Source organism: Mchenga conophoros, linkage group LG17, assembly GCF_057382185.1.
Source record: "Mchenga conophoros isolate Kocher_MC1m ecotype Shallow Benthic linkage group LG17, M_conophoros_male_GT1.1, whole genome shotgun sequence".
Taxonomy (NCBI): domain Eukaryota; kingdom Metazoa; phylum Chordata; class Actinopteri; order Cichliformes; family Cichlidae; genus Mchenga; species Mchenga conophoros.
The window spans coordinates 29733924-29757968 of NC_140542.1; the positions used below are offsets into that span (position 1 = coordinate 29733924).

Below are 24045 nucleotides of genomic sequence, written 5' to 3' on the forward strand. Positions count from 1 at the left end.
GCCAAGATAAACCGCCGAGGACATGGAGTCATACACGTATGATGTCCATGACATGAATATATGCAGATGGGGTGGCATGGCGCGAGTGTATACACTGCTTTGTATGTGTTTAAGCCGTATGTGTGCTTTCATTTTGTTGGATTAAGTTTGTTTTGTGACTGTTTTTGACACCAACTACACATACAGACTGTAGGGACCAAGCTTTCTGTGCCAAGTCGCTGCACTCGGTAAACACTCTGTAATAGAGCTGAAATTCTGACAAAAATAAAAGTGGTGAGAACTACTTTATTTAAAAATAATAGTTTTAGCCACTTTATCACCGGGTTTCAATGTATTTTTTATTTCTTTTTTGGTCTGTATCCTATCATTTTGGGCTTTTTGTTTGCAACCACAAGACATTTGTAGACTTAATCTTTACGGTGAGAAATTATAGTCTTTAATTTTTCATTAGCATAACATCTGTCTTCATTTCTAACATTTTGAAACCAGATGATTAATTCATTCATCAAGCAGATTAGTCAGTAATGAAAATAATCATTAGTTGCAGCCCTGCCCGACAACAGTTTTTTGTCTTTAAGCAATTTAGCAACAAACTACTCCGCTTAGACAAAACACAGCGTACATGCACTGAATCATTACTGGTTAAATGTTGAATCTGAACTGCACATTTACTGATTGGTGCAGCTTTTCATGTCCACAAACAGCAGCTGTTTACTTGGATCTCTTATCTTTAACTCGCTTTCTTTGTCTCCTTTTTCTCTTTTTCTGTCAAGCCGATGAGGAGGCACTGAGGAAGAAGATCGCTGATGAGCTGTATAAAGACTTGAAGCAAGAGAGGGCCAAGGTAGAGCAAGAGCTGCAAGCCTGGTGAGATTAACGAACAGAAATATGGAAAATTAGTCTTTTTTTGTTGCCTTATTTTTGATTGATTGCTCAAATTAAGATTCTTGTTTATCCTTAAAGTCAGAATTTTGGATGTTCCCTGTTTGTTGGGTATTTTGTCTATTCCCCCACCACCACCACCTTCTTCTCCTTGTGGGCCATGACAGCTGGAGTTAAGCTACTGCAGTAGTGTCAATTTCTCTTCCAGGTTTTTATAAGAAAGCTCAGACATTTTCAGATGTAACCATTTTTCACTTTCATTAATAGTCAAAAAGGTCAGCACCAGTCTTTCCGTTCCCCGCTGTTTCCAATTTACCTCTCTTCCGAAGTGCATCAGCACTTTTTTCCCCTCCCTGTGTTTCGCCCCTTCTCTCATTCTCTTCTGATCAATTAATCATGTCTGAGAAAGGGGGGCGCTATCCTGAGATAATTTCCTGGGTGTTGAGTGGGTGATTCATTAGCCCTTCCTGATGAAGAAACGCACTCTTCATGCGAGGGGCACATTCCAGTCTCCATCTCTCGCACTCCTCTTCTCCACCCTCCTTTTATTCCTTCCCTTCTCATCTATCCTTTTCTTTTCCCCCCTAAAGTAGCAGGTGTACATACCATAATGTTGGATAATCGAGTTGCTCTCTTTCTTTAATGGGCCTGGATGATGTTGAATGAACAACTGTGATGAGGCTCTAAACACGCTCTTGTACGGTATTGGGGGGGTTGGGCAAATCTTTCAGAACACGAGGAGGTAGGTAGTGTTAGCCTGCCGATTAGCCTCATTTTTTTAGGCTTATTCGAGATGAGAGTGAAATTAACAAGTGGTTTTGAGAAATCATTTGTCTATTGATTTTCTTTTTCTTTTTCTGGTCATTTTTATGTAACTGCTTCCTGAAGCTCACTTATTGATGTCTGTTCACAGGAGTAAGTGCCTAAAAATTACGCCCTCTTAGCAATTAACTGAAATCATAGTTGGCTTTCAAGTCCTCAATTCTTGTTTGTGCTTGGCATGGGCTGCATTTTCTTTAGAAGTCTTAACTGAACTGGAATGGTAAACAAACAGTTACCCTCGTGTTAGTTGCATGTGTGCGTGTGCAGATTCATATTCAGATCAGTGTTTAATGTGGCCTTTTTTGCCATTTGCTTTTTCTTGGGTCCGTTCTTTGCTCATTATTTCTGTCCATTTGTATTACTGTCTATTCATGTTCCTAGTTAGCAGCTGGCAGGCAATAATACATGGAACAGCTTTTAAGGGTATTCTGGGCTTTGAAGAGAGCTTTTAAAGGGAGAACTGGCTAAGCAGTTAGTTCAGATTTCATAGGGATTATGTAGCATCTGATTCAAGCCTAGTAAAATCACATCCTGTTACATATTTACTCTACTTATGTGTGGCACTGACCGTGCCTTTTTGACTCATCAGACACGGGGACAGGTAGAAGAATAATCAACACACTAGGCACATTTTTAACTGGGTGCTGTAATAAATTGCCTTTAGGTTGTGACAGTTCAGAGACTGAATCTGCAGGGGAAACGGTCTTGAGTCATGGGCTTGGCCCCTCTGTTAAACTGTAACACAGACAGCAGAGGACAGAAGCGGTGCACCTGCGAAAGACATAAGTAAAATACAGTAGAGGCTCTTGCTTTTTATTAAAAGAGTGTTCTGGTGCAAGCATTTTTTAACTGCAGTGTGTTGGGTAACCTTTAGCAGCCTTCAGAGCTGTATTCACCAAATGGAAAATCTATCTTCATTTGGTGCACGGTGGGTGTTAATTTTAGAGCCTTTGACACCAAATGTTTCCTAGTGTAATCGGATTATAAAAGCAGTGTTTAAAAGGCAAGACTAACTGCAGCCAGTGGGGTTTGCAATGGAAAACAAATTTTCTAATTAAAAGGAGCCAGTTGAGGTGGTTCAAACAGCTGGCTAGGTTTACCTCTTGGGCATATCCTAGGTAAGATGTTTTGGGCATGTCTTACCAAGAGGAGGCCCAAGGGCAGATTTGGGCTACACAGGAGAGATTATATCTCTTGGGTGGCTTGGGAACGCTTTGGTGTCCTCCTGGAACAGCTGGAAAAAGTTGCTGGGGAGAGGGAGCTCTGGGCATCTCTGCTTCGACCGTCATCCGTCATTTGCGTTACGGTTGTAGATTGTGATGATCTTCCTTTCTTTCCTTTGTTTTGAATTAACATAAAGTCATACTAGCAGCACCTTCTCTACTCTAAATACATATACATTTTTATCGTTGCTGTTATATCTCCTGACCTGCCTCAGGGCATTTGTTCTTTATCAGTTCAATGAAATAAGCTACGTGAACAGTGGAAGTTAAAAGCATATTTCAGGCCTGCTTATGGGGCAAATGACTGGGTGTGCATCCAAAGTTAGTGAGGGTGGTCTCGACCTGTGCAGATCCCAGTGGAAAAACCTGGAAACTATTATAATAAATGTCAAACCACATCTTTATTGATACATGCTGAGGTGTCAAAACTACTCATTGAAGGTAGAGGGGAAATCGTCAGATGTCATCTTTATGGGCAAACTAGTTAAAATGTTACATTAAAAGAAACAGACAGTACTTTTTTCTTTGTGCTTAACGCCATAGTTAAAGATTAAAAATGGCTTCCTCTTCTTTTTGTTAACATAAATTAACTTTGCTGGACATAAATAGATGAGCGGAACACATAGTCTTTTTCCCCCTCATCTGGGTTGTCAAATCATGACTAATTTGCTGTAATATTTCACCCTCTTACAGTGCAGATGTGCAGATAGTAACTACTTTACAGGTAGTATTATATTGTTAAAAACAAACGAGGCATAGTGAAGGTGGTCACTGCTGGATTGAAAGACACAGCGAGGACTCTGTAATTGTTTTCTTTTTTCCTCCTCTGGAAAATTAGACTAACAGGTAAAGTTGTGTTTTTTTTTGGTGTGAAAGTGTATCAAAGCGAGGCCAGCAGGACTGCTCGTTATCTCACTGCTCACTAGTTAAAGAATCCTGCAGTGAAACTGCTGCACCGCATGAATGCAGAAAAATGTAAGAATACTTGAGGAGAACGGATTTACACAAGATGCGTGATCCCAAAACGTCGAGGTCATATTCAATGCAAATAGTCGGTCAGGATGCCAGCAGAGTCGGATTTTATTCATATGATCTAATTAATTATAAGTCTCACAGATTCATTCAGGATTGAAAAAAACAAACAGAAACAGTCAAAAGCCTTGATGGATTGTCCTTTTTCCTGTGATAGCTACTTTTTGGTTACTCTCCTATTTCTCTCATTTAATATTGTTTCTTGTTTCCATTCTGCGCGGTATTCTGTTCAGGCAGATAGTTCCTGGGATATTCGAGGATCGGCGGTGTTTAGATTAGGCAGTATTTCTTGTGCTTGGCTCCGGGGCCGTAAATGAACTCCGGAGATCTGGCTTTGCATGTTTTGCTCTGGTAGGAGTGAAGGAAGAGCTCTGAGTTCTGAGTTCATTTAGGTGCAGCCTAAACTGATTTGTTGCAAGGAGCGGGTGCAGGGAGAAGATTTGCCTCTGCCGTTTCTCTGTGAGGCATCAGAGCAGAACGACTCAGAGGAAAGGATGTGAGAAGGAGGGATGAGGGTAAGAGAACTCTTACACCAACCTGACTCTGCTCTGTAACGCTCTGCATCACTGTTTCATCCAGTTCTTCTTCTGTTTCAAGTTTTCCTCCCCGTTGCCATTCTTATACTTGCACTTTAGTCTTCCTCTGTCTTTCTTTCTTTTTTCATTCTCTCCTGTATCCTTTTTATTTATATCAAACTCTCAATACTTTTCCCTCACCCCACCCTCTCACCTCCACCCTCAACCCTCTCACTGCCACCCTCCCCATGCATCAAATGCATGTGTTTGAATCTCCAACTCTAACACTCAGAGGTTAGTTGTTACAAAACTTCTTCGCATTATTTCAACATGTAGTCAAGCAGCCTGTGTTGGCTTGTGCAATATAATTGCATGTCAGACTTTTGAGTGAGAACACTGACCTTCTCTCCGAGCTTCCGTCTTCCCACCCTGTTAACCATGCTGTCTATTAAATTCTTTATTGCTCCCAGATCAGACGCAGACGGTCTATCCTACAGATTCTAACATTTTGTTTATTTTTATCTTTTATCTTCACATCACAGACATATGCTGAAACACACACACACAAAGCTGGCACAACTTTCAAAAGACTTGTGTTGTGAGGTTATTTAGAAACAAACAAAGGTCCTGAATTTGACGTGATTTGGCCCGCGTTGTTTCTGCACAGTAATTATATCCCAAAGTGCATCCGAATCGATGATATTACTAGTCTGAATGCATTATGTACCGTTTCATCTTTATCACATTCTGTGAATACTGTGATGTAGCAACTTTGTAGTACTGTCACACCCACAGTAGTAATAATAACAGTAGAGATGATGAGAATAAAAGTGGTTTTCCTAATATTAGTAATCATGTATTTTGTTTAGCCCTTTTAAACAGAGCTCACAAAGACCTGCAAGCATACAAACAGAATAGAAACAGTACCGATAATGAACGACTGTACGCCCACGCCACATGCATCCAAATAATCAAACAGCTGCTAAGTTGATACTTTGAATCTAGCCAACCCCTTACACTGTAACTATCACCAGAAACTACCTGTATTATGACAAAAATAATATGGCTGGAATACCAATAATAATACCCTAAATGGACCTGTTATGCTCTGTTCCAACTCCATGTTTTAGTTTGTGCACTCTGCTAAAGTAGCTGTTTTACAGTCATGTGGATAAAGCTTTAGTTGTGAAAAACTATTAGTTCAGTTGCTTGTACACTAGAATGACATTTAGTAAGAATAACTTGAAGTAATAGTTTGTCTGTATGATTTTTATCAGGCTCCAACATCACTGTGGAAGTATGATTGGCACAGCATTTCAGTTTTCAGTGCTGAACTTCAGTTCATTGTAACACCTTGATTTTTTTTTTTTTCAGCCATTCTGTTGTAGATTTTCTGATGTCGTTGGGATCATTGTGCTATTGCATGACCTAGTTTGGCCCAAGCTTTAGTTGTCATACAAATGGCCTCACATTTGACTCTTGAATACTTTGGTATACAGAGGAATTCATGCTTGAGTTAATAACTTAAAAGGTGCCCAGGTACTGAGGTTGCAAAACTTTTTTTTTCACAGCTTTTCTGCGCATTGAAAGAGAAATTGCACACTTGATGCTCCAGACTAGTAAAATGATAAAAGGTCTGCCTTTATAGAAGTGGTCAAACTTGCTTTATCACTCACTTTATCAAGTGCATAGAAAAGGTGTGCTTAGTTTTTCCCAGAAAAGCATCCAGTCCTTCTGCAGTCCTTGGGTCTTCTTTGCTCACATCCACAGCCCTGTGTCTGAGATGACTTCAAAACTGGCATCATGCGGAGCCAATAGTTGAAAGAAACTGTTTGAAACTGAGTATTTAGAGCAAACCTGAAGTAGCACTTATTGGGAAACGTGCAGGTTAACAAGTGTCTTTAAATCAACCAATCTCGTAACGTACTGATGTTGATTTTTTTTTTTTTTTAGTGAACTTTGATATCATATGTATTTCTTGCATTTTAAAAAGCTGAGAGTATGTATGGCTGCCACTTTGATTAGGCCGCTCTCATAAATTGTAAAGAATTAAGTGTCTGTGGAACTTCTCTGTAAAATAAACTTCCTGTAAAAGTAGAACTCAAAAATAGTACTGCCAATGTAACATGTGTGAAACCTGGAAACACCTTGCAACAGTCCTTCCCTGCCCTGCCAAACAACCACACCAAATCAGCAGCTAGGTGGCAACTACACCTGAGCACTGAACCCTATACTGGAAATTCCTCAATAATTGCAGGGAGCATCTTAGAAACAATCTGTTCGCATCCCTGATAACTACTCTGACACCGAGAGCTTATAGGGCAGCACCAACTGTAAGTAAGCACCCTTACAGTTCTTTTGTTAAATAAATTCAACATGTCTTTCTCAGCATATCTGTATATGTGTGTGTGATGCAGTCATTTCAGTCTTTGATTTTCTGCATGATGAGATCTTTTCTATAGAGCTCTTTCTTTCAAATGATGCCTCTTGTAAAATTAATCATATTATTGCGAAACTACTCCTATCGCCAGTTTATTAGGCCAGTACCAATGCCATTGAACTGTAAAGCAACAACAACAAAAATCAGACATCTGGATTTCTTAGTATGGAAGCATACTGCTGATGTATTTGGTTATTTTTATTGAGTCTGTCCACTCTAGCAGCAAATCTAATATCTGTAGAATCGGTTTTAGGGAGTTTGGTTGTTAAAATGTCATTTCTAATATCATCCCAGTCTTTTAGCTTCATAAGACACTCCTGCACAGAATGATAAGCATCAGACCTCTGAACTTATTCTGCTCAGTTGGGAGTTGGAGCTCCGTTCACTTTGTCTGATAGGAGAAGAAATCAGGTGAAACTGAAAGTGTTAGCTACTGATGAGGCTTGATTGTAGCTCCTAAGACTTTTGCGATTGTGTCTTTATAGTTTTGGGTAAAGTAAGAGTGGGATAAGGCTTTTATGTTCTTTCTCCTGTTTTCTGCATTAAACCTCCCACGAAACTGATTGTCAGGGTAAGCATTTATATGTAACTCTGCTACAGTGTTTGATAGCACCCACTGTCAGGTGCGGTGTATGTGCGCGTTTGTGTGTGTCAGAGCGAGTGCATAGCTCTATAAAATATTCATAGCCAGCGTTCTGCGACATTATTCCTTACATCAATATTGCATCGGGCCTTTAAATGCTTTTGTTTCAAGGCACTTGGGTTGAGCTTGCACTGCTATGCAGGCCTGTCAGTATTCAATACTGTATTTAGACACATCTTGTGCAGATGACAGGTAGACAACAGGAAGGATTAATGGGTGAAGAGCTGAGGAGAGATAAGGATGATGACTAATGTTGAGTTAACAGGAGGCATGGATTTAAACTTTCCTTTGTTTTGATATTTGCATAAAGGTAATGATATTTAGCTGCAAAGTGCATTTTTTGAAATCTTCTTTCTACTCATTGTTTTCGACTTTTTGTTTTTGGAAAGTGTGATGACTACGGATGACTATGCACACAAAGCTTGCCTTTAATTCATTTCCAAAATCAACGTATAATTTTTCCCGTATGAACTGCCACAGATCTGATGTCTGCCAGATTTAAAAATAGTGCCCTAAAGAAGCGAAGTATTCCTTAGTCCATCTGTTCAAGGTCACCTCACGAATGTGGCGAGTTCTTTTCTTGAAAGGTCGACACAGTTCGACCCACTTGTGCTCTGTTCCTCTTCAAAATAGTGATTCCTCAGTGGTTCTGACTTTCCATCTTTCTGTTTTTAAGGCTTGAGCCAGGGAACAATCAAAGCTCTGGTTACTCGGCCAAATGATTCCCTCTTTCTGTCCTGAACCCGGCCAAACATCATCCACTTATCCTCCAAAGACATGATATTCTTCCCTTCTCCTGCACTCTGTACGTGTTGTTTTTTTCTCTCTCTCCCTCTCCGTCTGTGGTTCAACCATTCTCTACCTCAAAGCCCCCTCTCTTCCTCCTAGTGTCAATCTTCTACAGTCGAATGAAAAATGCGTCCAATATCCCAGAGACAGGGCAATAATGACTGGAAAGCAATAGAGGTGAAGCAGACAGATAGCATCCTGCTAGTGATAGCAGTCTTTGCTTGGGTTAGCAGTTGTGAGGAAGTCGGTTAAAAAAAAAGATTTTTTTGCTGGGCTGTCTATTTTCTTGGCCCTCTTTCTTTCTTTTGTTCATATGGTAGCTTTTGATACTTTGTCAGGATCTCTTGTAGGTGATATGAATCGCTTACATTTTTTAGTTCACCTACTCCCATGGAAAAACAATATTTCATAGAACAACACAAACCACGCTATTTTAAAGTTTCTTTATCATCTATTGAAGAACTTATGAACCTTTTTTACATGGCAAATGGCAAACGTCTCATTGGGTACATTTTTACTGAATTCTATTCTCCTAAAAGTGTCGGACTTGTCATGTCCTAAATGTGAAATTTGTAGCTTTTAGTGGCCCACGTGACTGAAACCAAACCCTTTTTCTTGAGAAGAGTGATATTCAGTCAGTCATGTGTAGGGATGGGTACCGGTGTCCGGTGCCATGATGGCACCGGTTCTGACATAAACGGTAGTAACCAGACCGAAAAGCAGCGCACATTTCGGTGCTTTATTTCGGTGCTTTTTTTCCCTGAGCTGTGATACACTTCTAGCCAATCATTTTACGTTTCCGAGGATAGTAGGCGGGCCCAGGTACGTACGTTCTTTTATGCAGAGCTACAGATTAAAAATGCCCAAGGCAAAGCGGTCAAAAGTCTGGCTGTACTTCACAGCAAAATATGCAAACTCAGCAGCAACAAGTGCTTTAAGCTGATACTGTGATACTGTCAAAGGAAGTAACACCTCGAATCCGATGAAACACCTGGCGACGCATAGCGTTTTTTTTTTTTAAAAGCCGAGAAATGCGCTGTATTTGATGGCAGCAGCAGCCGTTCTTCTCTGCGTGAGTAGCTTAATGTTGTTCGTGTGTAATTTACGTTGAGTAGGCTAACCACGTTATTACATTAATGCATGTAAGGTGAACTAGCAAACATCATCATAGCTACATGCGGCTGTCTTCTTGTTTGAAGGCAGATACTCCCTTCACCCTGGCCAAAAAGGCTAAAATGACCAAAGAAAAAGTGGAAAACAGTTAAACATGAGAGGTTTTTGGACAAAGTTTGTATTTTTTCCATTGTTTAAGCACTGCTTCCAGCTAAGAGTGATACCATATATGCCCCATAGCTGCAGAAAAGGCTAACATTGTTATCTTTTTACAAAAAACTAGCTGACCATGAGAGGTTTTTGGACCAATTTTGTGTTCTCCATTCTTTAAGCACCGGTTTGAGCACCGTTTGAGCACCGGCACCGTTTCAAAAGTACCGATTTGGCACCGGTATCGGATAAAACCTAAACGATACCCATCCCTAGTCATGTGTCATAGTTTTAGCAATAGCTTGTTGGATAAAGGTAGCTTAGGTGCATTAGCAGTGCAAGCAGGGAAGCGTGGATCGGAGGGGAAATGGTGAATGTAAAAGGCCATTAGGAGGCACCCTGTGTGTCTGTGTGTGCGTGAGTCGGAGCCTGATGATGGATGGAGTCTGCTGACGTGTGCAGCCCAGTGGACTGTGAGACTGGACATGGCTGGTCTCTCTCCATCTCTTTCTCTCACTCTGTGCTTCACTTCTTCTTTGCTTCACTTCCTCAGGGCCAAACATGTCATGTCGCCACTGCTCACACACTCTCCTTACTTTTGTCTCTCTTGCAGGCTTTTCATCTGGGTCCCCATGTAACCTGACTTTATTCAACATTTAATGGTATTGCAGCTTTTAGACATCATACATACTTTAATTAGCCCGACCTACCCATCATTTCCTCAAAGCCGAGGTCTTGGAATGGTCAGTCAAATCTGTCTATCGTGGTTGTCGAAATGTTCGGTGTATTCACAAGTGAATGAAGAGATAATGTGATTCTTTTGAAATGGAATAAAAGATGAAATCCTATCAGGTGTTTGTAATGTCAAGAAAGTATAACCATGAGTTGAGGAAGCCACCCATGACTCTCACTATACACTTGCTTTGTAGGATGATCCATTTAAATTATCATAATGAGCCATAATGCACAAACCTGATGAGTCTGTAAATGAGTCATTTAACTTTTCTGTACTTGAATTCTTGTGAAGATATGAAATAAAATGGGAAGAACTACTTATTCTGATGAATCCCAATTTAGAAACACCTGCTGTGATTTTAACAATGTCTCCTCGTTGCTTATCATACAATAAGAGATGAGTGAGACCTCTGCTGAGGTTTGTAGATGGCTGATTCATATGCGGAGGAATTTGTTTTGACTCATTTTCATTCACGTCAAGAGTGTTTTTCAGGGCTTTCTTTGGATTTTTGTGATGCAGATGTTTGTTAACATCCTCACCATCTTCTTTCAGTCTGTCATAATTCAGATTGCCTCTCGCTCTGTCTGTTCTGTTTATTTTACCTTGCTGTGACTGTTTGATTCCGAGCAGAGGAAGACTTTCAGGGTTTCAGGGATGTTCCTCCTTATTCAATCAAGCACACTGTCACTGAATAGGGAGTGCGTTGCTAGGCAACTATGAGAACCCAGGGACAGGGTTCAAATGGTGGTCCTGTGTCTGCGGAGTGCATACTGCCTCAGTCTATGCTACTGCTTCATAAGGTTGATTTTCCTTTTTTGTGGTTAAATGCTAGCGTTTTCTATTTATTTACTGTAAAGTCACTCTTTAGCTTCACTATAAAGAATTGATAAACTCTGATAGACATCTGATAAATGGTTTCAGTTTCACTTGACTGTGAATTTTATAACTTTTTATTTTTGATTTACCCTTACTTTTCAAAGCTGTCCTTTTTGTGGAATAGCAAAAACATGAGTATGGATCAACCTTCAAAGCTGAAAAAAATGAGCCCACATGAAATTGGCAAACAGTGCAGTTCCTTGATTTGCCATGTGAGGCTGGCTCCAAAAGCAAGTTAGTTTATAGGCCGTGTTAAAATGTAAATACACTGTTTACAGCCTGTCACAAAAAATAATTTTGGTCTGTGTAGGAAATTCTTTCTTCCTAGTGTGGAAAATGTAATTATTCAGAGTTATAATTAATTATTATTGTTAGAAATGTACTGGCTAGGAGGTAACCACTTATTCCACTTATTTAATTCTGGTCACTGGATTGGACTCTATTATGGTTTTTGGTGTTCGTGTCTTTTGAGCATGTAATGTTATCATTATGGCCAAAATGCTAAAATCAAGTTTTCAAAATCTGACTTTGCAAACCGGTGGGTGACGTTGCGGTGGCTACTTCTGTCTTTTACATACAGTCTATGGATTTATGGATGTATGTTTGATTAAAATAAAATTCATATACAGAAATATTTGCCAATATCTACTGTTTGCTTCACTAGCACCGTATTTACATTTGAGACCTTTTAATTGTTTTCAGAACTCCTTGTCATGTGAATATAAGTAGTCTTGTAAACACTGAAGAAGCTCATTTGTTGTGGCTTGATCTTAATAAACATAGAAAACTGGATTTTGAAGCGCCACATATACAGACGTGTTGTATCAATGTAACAGATTTTCTCTCCCTAATGTGGAAGCATGTATGAATGTACAGTAAGCTAAATTATGCTAATCATGCTAATTTATACATGAAATTATGGCATTTAAGTGGTTTTAAAGGTGTAGAAATGTTTGACTTTTTTTTTTTTTTGATGATACACAGGGTGGAGGCAGAAAAGGCCCGGGCATCAACACAGGCACATGCTGAGGCTAAGTCCCAAGTGCATGGTGAAGTGTCCAGGCTCCTGTCTGAACAGCGAGCTGCGGTCCAAGAGAGCCTTCAGCAGGCTTTCATACGGGAGAGGATTGCTGCTGAGGATGAGAAGCTCCGTGCTCACTTATTAGTAAGTCCTTGAAAAAAAGTCGTTAATATGTTGCTGTGAATGTGGCAATTTCATTGTATCTTGCTAACAGTTTCATGCATCTTAAAATGCACATGAATCTAAATCTGCACCATGACCAACACTGGCATTAAAACATGGTGGCTAGAGCTTTTCTGTGTTTGAGTTTGCACGTGCTCTCTCTGAGTGCTTAAGGTTCATTCTGACTGTGAAAACACACGTAGGTTAGATTAATTTGCTGTTAGGCAAGTGTGAATGTGACCACTAATGGCTGTGTTAGCTTTATGTCTGATTGCTTAGCTGTACAGGACATGCCCTGCCTTTTGAACAGTGTCAGCTGGAACTGGCACAGGAGTGTTGTGCAGTGTCAAACAAACTAGAGATGGCACGATACCACTTTTTTATGTCCGATACCGATATCATAAATTTAGATATCTGCCGATACCGATATGAATCTGATATAGTGTGTTTTTTAATCAATCAAATGTAATCAACTTTAATTTGATGCAGGGTGAAATTTTTTTTTAAATGAGAATAAGAAAGAAAAGTATGTCTTTGTGCCCCCTTTTCCCTGTTAATGCCCTATCGGCCCCCCTGGCTAAACTTTGCTAGATCCGCCCCTGCACAGTTACCAACCGTCAGCTACTTAGAAAAAGATCCTGGTGTAGAAAGTAATATTAAATAAATTCTAACAACAGCTTATCAAGCTTAAATGTGCTGCTGTTGTTCAGCCGCTGGTTTCCTCTTTCTGGTGCAAAGTGGGCCAAAAACAAAGAGAGACAGACTCACGACAGAAAAGCCGATCAGCTGATCATTAATCAGTTTCACGATTGAAGTAGCAGCAGGAGAGAGAGGGAGAGAGAAGAGGCAGTCGCTCCATATATCGGTTGTTAAGCTTAACATGGGAATGCTTTACAAACATTACACACTTGCTTTACTTCTCTCTGGGATAACTTCCTGGAGATGAAATGCTGGTTGAGGCTACAAATGCACACAACCGCTCTATCACCTGAGCACACTGCTCCGACATGCTACGGTTATGAGCCGAGTTACGCCATGTCGCAAGTTTTGTGAGGTGCTTTTTTGATATTTAATGGATCGGATTACATTTTTTATTTCTCGTCGATATCCGATCCAGTAATTTAGGTCAGTATCGGACCGATACCGATACGTAATATCGGATCGGTCCATCTCTAAAACAAACTGCTGTTTTGTTAAAGACACCTTGTGCATTCCAGAGATATGCACAAGGTGTCACTTTGGTGTGTTTCCCATGGCAGATTGGGTTATAGCTGTTGTTAGAGGAAGTTTGTTCTTGTCCGAAATAATAGTCATGTTTGATGGATGGATGGGGATGTGTGTGCATGTATCTCATCACTACAGTTCAAAAAGAAGAAATTGTATAGACTTGTATTTTCAGAGGAGAGGATTTTTTTTAAAATCACAGTTCCAAAGATACATACTTAATCTATTACAGCATGGCTTTATAGTAGAAGAATTTAGATGTTGAACTGTCTGCAGTCCAGACCTTTCACCAACCCTCATGAAAAGAATAACAGCTGGAACCCTCTGTTAGACAAGAATGGGACAACAGCCCTCTCCCAAAAGTCCAGCAGCTGTTCTCCTGAGTTCCCAGTTTACTAAGTGTTATTAAAAGAAGAGGGAATGCTTCAGATTGGTAAACTTTGCCTTGTCCCACCTTTTTTGAAATGTGTTGCAAATTCAAAATGACCTTCTGTTTTTTTTTTTTTTTCTCGGTTTAAACATTTGTTACGTTTGCTGCGTTCTACTGCGAATAAAATCTGGGTTCATTTTCATTAATCATTACATCTTCTTTTTATTTACATTTCACACAGCGTCCCAACTATTTTGGAATTGAGGTTGTACATAAAGGGTCCCATTTTATTTTCACACATTGCTGCTCTGTCACACACATTTGCACTCTGAAGTGAACCTTTTGGCGGTTACGCAGAGCATAAGTGGTACAGGGACAAATGTTAGGCTGTGAGCATCACCGTGAGCAGCAATTCATAGAATATATTCCTTTTCTACCCATTCTCAACACTGTATATATCAAAGCTTTTTCTGCATTATAAAAACTCATAGCACGGTGTCACAGCACGGCTTACACTTTAAACATAGTACAGTAAGTAAACAGCTCTTTGCTGTAGATATTGTTGTCCTCTTTTTAAATCTCGGCCTGTTCATCCTGCTGCCGTTATGAAATTTACCTTCATTTTGAGCTGCCTGTGTCTTTATTTCCTGCAAATTGCCCTTGTAAACATTGTCAGATGAGCATCCTTTACCACACACACACACACACACACACACACACACACACACACACACACACACACACACAGGCAGTGTATTATTTTCAAAAAGAAAACACATTTTCCCTGGAGTGTGTCTGCTGTTTACAAACCTATGTTATTGATTATATAGCTCATTTCACACGTTCATCGGCGTAATAGAAAAATGAATCATTTTGTTGAGAGAGAGAGAGAGAGAGAGGACGAGAGAAGCGTTGACGTGATTCCTAGCCGCGGGACAAGTGTATGAGGGATCCTTCATTTGGAACTGCTGAGATCGAAAGTTAAAAAATAAATAAAGGTGATGAGCGAGAGAGATGGTGAGGATGGGAGACTTATGATGCGATGTGCTTTTCCATTCAGCCTCTGTGAAGAAAACGGTTTCAGTCATAAGTTTTCTGTAATTTAATTTCTGTTGTTTTCATGGGGAGGAAGGCAGGACAAATGAGAGGCAGGATGCAGTTAAAGGAAAGGAAGGACAAGAAGTTAACACCTTTTACTGTACATATGGAGCAGCAGCGTAGGGGGTGGTGCGTCTTACTGAACTGTCACAGAGGAAAGTCCTTGTGCGTATCTTTGCCCGTATCTTCCTGAAGTAATAACTCCCTACATTTAAGAGAACTTTTCCTTAAAGCTGTGAAGTTATTGCTTGTAGCCCCAAGGCTAACCTAAGGCCGTTAGGAGCCTTTGAAACTACAGATAGATAACTCTGCAATAGCTTAGCATTCAGCAGCAGCCAGAGCGTACACACAGTCGTTTTCACTCTTTGTTCCGTTCTTTGTAAGCGATATTTTCTGCATAAATTCACTTGATAGTTGCTATTCCCCTTCCAGTTTGTCTCTCCTTCCTTTAAAGCAGACATAATGCAGCTAAAGAATCTTCGTCAGAAGGTTTTACTGTTTTAAAATTGCGTATGTGTGTGCGCCTGTGATAATTTTCTTCCGTTCGAGCATTCTTTTGGAGTGCTGGAGTTTTAATAGAATGTGACGGGTTATCAGTGGAGGCGCAGCGCCGTTCGCACCACTCATGTAATTGTCAAGTCAGACGCTTGCACGCAGCCAATGTTCTTTTCAACTGGAAATGGACTTTTGCATTTTAAAAGACAGCCTCTCGCCCAAGACGTCTCCCACCCATTGTCATTTTACTCCGTGTTTGTCAAACTCCGGGATTGTCTACTACCCACAGTGAGCTCACCTTTGATGAAACATTAAACAAGTTGTGTTGCGTTGGGTCCATCCCCTGCCTGTCTGTCTTTAAGCCCATCGATGTCTTTGTGTGACATATTTTTTTGTTAACAAAAGAAAAATCAAATGCTAAGATGGTCAATTTAAAATGTCAGCAAATAAGTGTATTGAATCGTTTAATTTCTTTCTCAAATGTATTGTTTTTAACTACTCTTCAGATCATCCAGTTGAGCAACTCTGCACAGATTACCCATCGAATTAAATTTGCATTGATGTTAAGAGCATAAGTATCAGTAATTTAAAAGAGAAACTAGTTCCAATGGCAGGACAAAGTCAATAAGTTTATTAAGAAAGAGCTCTCGGGTGAGGTTATGGGTAAGTAGGGCTGTTCGATATAACGATATATATATATCGGATGACGATATAAAAACGGCAATATTTTTTCATCGTTTTGATGGTCACTGTAGTGACTATATTAATTTCTTAAAGTTCTCTCTTTCTCTTATATTTAATATAACCACACTATGGATGGACAAGCGCCTGTTTTTATGCGTTGTGGTTAGCAACAATGACGGTAACAGCATCGCGTGTCCGCTTGTTTATGTTCCACATAAACCTTTCACAATAAAGTTCAAGATCCTGTTGAGACTTTTCAAAATAAACTGAATCACGTGAAAGAGTAGATTCTTTACGGATGAGAAGTAAAAAAGAGCCGCCCGGTGCTAAAAAATAAACCTTAGACTCAAACGTTAGAACAGGCTTTTCCCCGCAGCACGCTGTGTAATAAATACTCACAAAGAAAACGGCGGCCGTTACAACTTATGTCTAAAAATGTATAGTTTCATGCATCGGTTAAAACACTCGACTCCAGCTACATGACGCGCAGCTGGAAACACTTCCCGCAAGTCGAGCTGCCCGAGATTCACAGAATTTACAGGAAATGTTAAATTTTTGTGATATGAGATTATGGTCATATCGCACAGCCCTATGGGTAAGCATAGATTATGTTGGCTGAGGGAACCTTTTCACAGTGATTTTTCAGTCTTTATTGCACTAGTCTTCTTCACACCACATGTATTGCCTTGTAGGGTTCTAAAAAAGTTGACACTTTGACTTGATTTTCAGGAGATCAGTAAAGCTCGTTTAGCTATTTGCAATTATTCAGTTGTCACATTTTCAGAATTTTGCCGTCGAAGATACTGGAAGTATCAGTTTTGTTGACATCGTTAGTGACAACCCTATTAACTTTTAGGATTTATTCATTTGTTTTTAGTGGTTCATGAGTTTTGAATCCCCCTCATATTTGCTTTTATACACTATTTATCTTCTTGATTTATCCTCATTCCACAAAAAGTGCTTTGTTACTGAATTGACTGTTAATTTTGATGTTGTAAGTCATTTGCACAGCCATTTGACATGCACAGTATATATAATACGTGTTTTGGCTTTAAGTCTAGTGTTGACTGGATATGTTCAGAGTGAGTTATAGATACCATTCTGCTGTGTTCCCAGAAAAAAAATTGACTTGTTGTTGAAAATTACCAGTACAAGTAAGAATGTTTTGAAAACTGCTGGATTTATTTTAGCCCACTGGCATATCTGGTGTCAAGAGAAATGAGAGTGTACTTTTTTTCAGCATTGTAGAAAGTGAAATAGTTGAGAGCGTCGGCTACATGAGTAAACATTGCATCTGTCATCAATCAATCTAGCTGTCCGATGGTGGAAGACTTTTTATTCTTTGTTGATTTAATATGGGAGGAAGAAAGAAGAAGAAAACATGACGAAAGAAGATCAGAACTTAAGCAAAAAAGTGACAACAGCATGCGATCTTAAACTTAAAGAATAATCTGACTTAAATATTAAGCCAGAAAAAGGTGTTTATGCTTAAAATGAATTTCAGAATGTTTCATTTAGATGTAAGCTGACCTGAACCCTGCTCCCATGTTCGCTGCCACTGAAAAACCCTTTGTCTATGGCAGCAGTAGCTCTTTGTCCAGCATAGTATTGATTTGTCCCCCTCATTAAGATACAGGTCACGGTGAGCAGCAGAACACCATACATTCCCTCTTCTACTTCACACACAATGAGAGCGGTGTTGTGAGCAGTTATGCCTCCCCATGCTCACCTATAATAGCCATAACCTTCACAACCATTGCTGCACCAATTACAGAGACACTTCTTCTGGAGATTTGCCCCAAGACATTGGGTTAGACTAAGGTTTGGTTTCATTTTAGGTTTTATTGATTTAGATTTAGCTTTATTTGGTCTGGATCCTGACTTCCAGTAATTGATTTATAATTCACTGTTGTTATTTATATACCAAGGGAAACAAGATTAAGAAATAAATCCCAGTTTGTTTTGGGAATCTTTTAAGGAAGGCATGAACAATTACCATTGTTTTTAGCATTTAATTATTCTTTTCATTTCTATCTGCTGTTTTTGTTCTTCTTTTACTGCTTTTACTTTATTTGAACGTTGCATTTTCAATCCAGCGGAAAAAAAATGTTGTTGAATGACCGCTTATCTGCAAAAAACTATTATGTGTGTCTAAACATGACATTGAATGCAACCAGCTATATTTTATGATAAATAACGAGTGTAACCAGGATACTCTGCAGCACCCTGGTGGGATTGCTTGTCTTTCCCGTCCCCGTCAGGGTGACTGGCAGCAGTCAGGCAGCAAGTCTACCGGTAATTGAAACTTCACAGTAGTGTAGGCAGGGGTGTGCGTTGTCATCGACACTGCTGGGTTTCTGGGGTTCTGTTGTCGGAGGGGAACATGTTCACTGTCAGCGATCACACGTGTTCTGCCACTCTGGGGGGGCACAGCACAGGAAGAGGGAACACTGGAATTGTGTTGATAAAATCTGTTCCTGTGTGGACTGGGTGTTTTCTTTAATAAACAATAAATGAGCAGACGTAATTACTGTTGAGATAATTCAGTATTATGCTTAGTTATATTCTTAATGCTCTTATTCACTCAGTTGACGGTTGCTTGTCCAAAGGAGAACAAATATTTAAGATTGGAGATTAAACTGGCTGTAAGTAAGTGACAAAGCCTCTTGATTCATACTGAAAAGCTAAATCATAACACTTATTGTTTTAACTCGCACTTGCTGGGTAACCTAATGAATGCAGTTTCTTCTCATCATGTGTTCACTTGACATATTAATGTGGAAGAACTGTGATCGGGAGCTTAATGTAGTAGAGATGGCTTAACCATAAACCTGAATTGGATAACAGTTCAATTAGTGCTTAATTGAAAAGGCATTAACAATGAGTAATATGTCCTCCTTTTTAGTGGGTACCAGCTGAAGGAAAAGCAGAAAAGCCCAGTATATAAATCAACATGAATATAATTGTGTCCTTAGTTACTGACAGAGCTGTGCTTTTGGCAGAGATCTACACAGACATGGCCTGAATGAGTCACAGAAGTCTTATTCACAGTGTGCGTCCATCTGTCACTCCACGCATCTGTGTTTTAATACAATCATAGACCTTCGCTGTCCCCTCTTTTGATTTTCAACGACTTTGCTCCCTGCAGAGCTAAACCGGTCTTGTGGTCTATCAATCACTTGTTCATAGCGTCTCACTCAGGCACAGACTCTAACCCTAAGGCAGGCTTTTCAATCAAAGCAAGAGTCATCAATCTTTTCAAGCTTTAAACAGTTGTTTGGGTGGGGTAATGTTTTGTCTGCTGTAATCAAACTGGTCCAAAACACTCAAATTTTTCATTTGTTTAACTTTTTATTCCACCCCGATGACCTGTAGCACAAAGCTGGAAACCCTAACCTTAAATCTACTGCAGAATTGCATTAGCTTTAGCTGAAGGATAACAAATGAACAAACAAGCAAAAATGAAGACTCTTATTGAGTTGCATGCTTATCAACTATATCACTGATGATTTTACTGGCTCTTACCGAAAAAGAAACATATCAGTCAATATTTCATAATATTGTATTTTTAGATTCCCATTATAGGTTTTAAAAATCCTATATCGGTAATAGTATTTAAAAATGGGTATATCATGTGTATAATTGAAGAGACTCGCATGCAATTCACATTTTTAAAGTTCTTAAATCACAAATGATTATATACATTGTTAACAAACATTCAGTATTATCAGTAAGATTTAATAAATGAACCGTAGTATTAATGATGGCTCAGTAGATAGTTTCTAGACATCCATTTCTAGGCATGCCTTATCCCATATAGGCATTTAAAGCTGCTTTACTTTGCCCATAGTAGTTGCTCATCTGCAAGAAGCTTTACAACCCACCACTACAGCTTATTTTTTGATTCTATTACTGCCTTAATAAATGCTGTTTTCTGCTGTTCTGGGGTCTTGCTGGGGCTCTCTCCCTCTGCCTCTGGCTTTGTGTGTATACAGGCCAGGAGGTGTGCTCACAATGCCTTGATATTTCCTTGTACTGTGTGAACGTGGAAGGGTGGGAGACAAAATGGAGCGATGCTGCCAGATATAAATTTACCACAGATGAAAATAATCTGGTGTTAACTAGTGTTCCTGACTGAACTTAGACGTAGGTACAGCCTGGTTGTATTTCATGCCAGTTTTTGTCACCTTTGCTTAAAGCTGTATGTGCAGTAAAAGAAAACAACAGATATGGAGATGAGAGAGAAATTGCAACATGTGCAGATATTCTGTTCAGAGCCTCATCCCACCCATCAGCCCTGTAGCTGTTTATCAGTCTTTTGTCACTCCTGCTTCCATCTTTATCTCTGTCTTTCGTACACGCACACAAACACTCAGATATACACATTCCAGCCGGTAATGCGATGTTCCATGATTTCTTTCCACTACCTCTGCTTTCACAGCAAGGGATAATGCAGCATACTAAGAATATTTGTTTGCTCACTACACACATACAGACACACACCATGTCCAAGCTGTCAGACCTCAGAGAAAATCAGTACCTACTCTTTCCTTAAACTGTGTTCCATTTGATGCTTGGCTGGCTTGAAAATGACTTTGGGTAAAGCTTAACATTTTTAATGCAACTAGCCCCCACCACCAATCTGTGTTCGCTCTGGTAGTCCTCTCTTTTCCACTCCTCGCAAAACTGCAGTCTCCAGTAAATGTCCTGCTCTTTTTGGAGAATCTTGTGTACTTCAGTTGCGTGCTGTTGCATTTTAGATACAGACGACTGGACCCTGCTGATAATGGGCTGACAATTTAATTTCCCAGGTATTAAAGGAGACTTGCTGGGTTTTGAATTGGTGCCTGTTGGTGGTATTTAAAGAAATAGTTTAAAAAAACCCATTTATTTTCTCTAAACTTCCACATCACAGAGTATGAAGAATATTGGGTGGGGGCGGGGGGGTTCCTTGTGTCTTTTTCTTTTGAATGAGATAAACAGGTAGTGGCACACTGTTTTGAATTTGCTCAGGACACCAAGGACAAATTCCACCCAATCTTTGATTATACTCCTGAGATTTTATAAAGAATAACACCTGTCAGCCTTGACATAGCTGGATTTAAGAGAATTATCAGTTGAATTATTCTAAAGTTTGGAAATTTGAAGTTGTCAATTTAATGAAGTAGTTAGCTTGTTGTGCCAAGTGATCATATGTTAAAGGTATACCCAAGCCTAGTACATTAAATACACCTGACCACCAGAAGATTGAAGTCCAAACAAGACTGCTTACAAAAGGTTGCAAGTCCATGATATATGGGGTACTTATTGGCATCATAATGACATTAAACCACCTCTATTCATGTATCTTAATTGTTTTTGGATATTTAAGTTTGTCGATATTTATGCAGCAATCTAATGTGGTATTATTTTTACTTTACTGCAGAGTATTTTGTCAGAACACAGTGTACTTTTCTCAATGGAGTTTGACAGAAGGAATAAGATGGTTGGGTAGAGACACAAGTTACATTTTCTCTAATTCTTAAAAAGTAAATCTCGAAAATGGCAGATACTGCTTAGCACAGTGGTCATAATGGTTATGTACCTATTGCACTACTGTGTTAATTTGTACAAACCTCATGTTAAAGAAGTGAATTATTTCTCTTATTGGCCCAGAGGGGGGAGCTACCATTACAGCTTCATTAACCAAACCCAAAGATTCAAGAGCCTAGTGGAGACATCTATCAGTCACTGTGGATACAAAGAAGCAAGTTACACCCCTGTACTCGTACATAATATCACTTTAATGTCAATGATTCTAAATTGTATCACCTCTGAATATCTCCTTATATTTTTAAGTTGACAAGAAAAATATTTCCTGTTTTGCACAATTGACAAAAAAGAGAAAAGTTTGAAAATACGCTCCTCACCATAAAAGGAAAATTGCCACCTTTTGAGAGGACAAAACCTTTATTCATCAAATTTACGAAAATTTCAGTGTCTGAGGTTGAGAATATTTTATGTTTGCATCAGTGTTAGTTGTTTTTCTCAGCCTTTGTGTACTGTAATAATTGTGTTAACACTGTTAGTGTATTTTTAATACTTTTTTATTGACATTGCACAGCACATTGCCCTTTCTTCTTTTCTTTTTCTGTCTCAACGTTTTACAGTCCCGTCTTTGTTATGCTTTCTCCATATCATCTTTAGAGGATGTCCACGTAGCTGTCCTTTACATATTGGCTGCAGTACTTCACCCTTGCCCAGGGTGGGGTGCCAACACACTGTGCTAGTATTAGGGTTAGACGGGAGGTTAGACTTTAATTGGCAGGGCTTCTGGCTGGCACTCCGCACCAGGCACTCACCCTGTCGGCTAATTGGCACCGCAAGTGTCCAGCACTTCGATTGATGGATGGGTACTAGTGTCAGGAAAGTCTATTTCTGACTTCAGAGCTTGTAGAGTCAATCTAGTGTCTCAGATTCACTGGTCAGTGTATATATTTAAGCATACATCCTCATTTGTTTTAAGCAGTTTTTCATAGTGGTGGGTGTTCTCATACCACAAGCTTTCCTCATATATCATCATTAAATAACAGCACTGCCCTAAACATTTCAAACCAAGGGGTTAATCATATCATTGATAGGCGCAAGGCACATGTGTTTTTTCACGCTTCTGTGCTTAGGGAGGATATGAAAGGTGGCAGGTTACCCTTCTTAGACTGTGAGATTTCCATCAGTAATGGGGGACATCTAAAAGCTGACGTGTACCGTAAACCTACACATACGGATCAGTATTTAAGGTTTGACTCTGGAGCACAAACTGGGTGTCATTAGGATGCTACAACACAGAGCGAACATCATCCCCACAGACACAGCGGCCAGGGAGGCAGAAGAACATCACATCAAGAAGGCCCTGAGTAAATGTGGTCATCCCAGCTGGACTTTTGTCAAAGCTGGAAAGGCACCTAAAGAAAGCTCCAGCCGATCCAGGAGAGAAGGACAACCGCTGCCCAAGCGAAAACCTGTAGTGATCCCGTACGTGTCAGGAGTATCGGAGCAGTTGAGACACATTTTTTCTTAACACCGGGTCTCTGTGGCTTTTAAACCCCAAAACACGCAGCGCCAAAAATTGGTCCACCCCAAGGATCGGGTCCCCCGACACAAACAGAGTAACATAGTATACGCTGTTAAGTGCCAGGAGGATTGCCAGGATTTATACATCGGGGAAACCAAACAACCTCCGGCGAAGCGGATGGCACAACACAGAAGAACTACCTCGTCAGGCCAGGACTCTGCAGTCTATTTACACCTACAGGCCAGTGGACACTCTTTCAAGGATGAGGATGTACACATCCTGGACAGGGAGGAACGCTGGTTTGAGTGCGGAGTCAAGGAGGCCATCCATCCATCCATCCATTCGCTTCCGCTTATCCTTTTCAGGGTCGCGGGGGGCGCTGGAGCCTATCCCAGCTGTCATAGGGCGAGAGGCAGGGTACACCCTGGACAGGTCGCCAGTCTGTCGCAGGGCTAGGAGGCCATTTACGTGAAAAGGGAAAGACCATCTTTGAATCGAGGAGGGGGCCTAAGGGTACAACTCTCTGTGAATGGTACTCATGACCATTGATCAGTGGGTTTTGGTCAGTGGTTGTTGATAAATGGTCATGAGAATTTGCATAATTAAGATTAAGGAACTGACCTCCCATCCCATTGTTCCTTCAGTGGGCTGGTTTCAGTCATCATGCATATGTCCTGTTTATAAGATTGGGGAAACCTGCAGTCAGCTGAGACTGAAGA

At 40.0% G+C, this 24045-nt stretch overlaps 1 protein-coding gene across 5 annotated transcripts in view; it reads left to right on the forward strand.

The window, feature by feature from the left end:
* chchd3a (coiled-coil-helix-coiled-coil-helix domain containing 3a) overlaps positions 1 to 24045 on the forward strand; it is an 81277-nt gene that overhangs the window by 9427 nt on the left and 47805 nt on the right. For all 5 annotated transcript variants that reach the window (XM_085252174.1, XM_085252176.1, XM_085252175.1 and 2 more), the window contains 2 exons: positions 774 to 867; positions 12206 to 12386. In XM_085252174.1, the coding sequence (XP_085108300.1) occupies positions 774 to 867; positions 12206 to 12386 (275 nt within the window). The remainder of the gene's footprint in view (positions 1 to 773; positions 868 to 12205; positions 12387 to 24045) is intronic.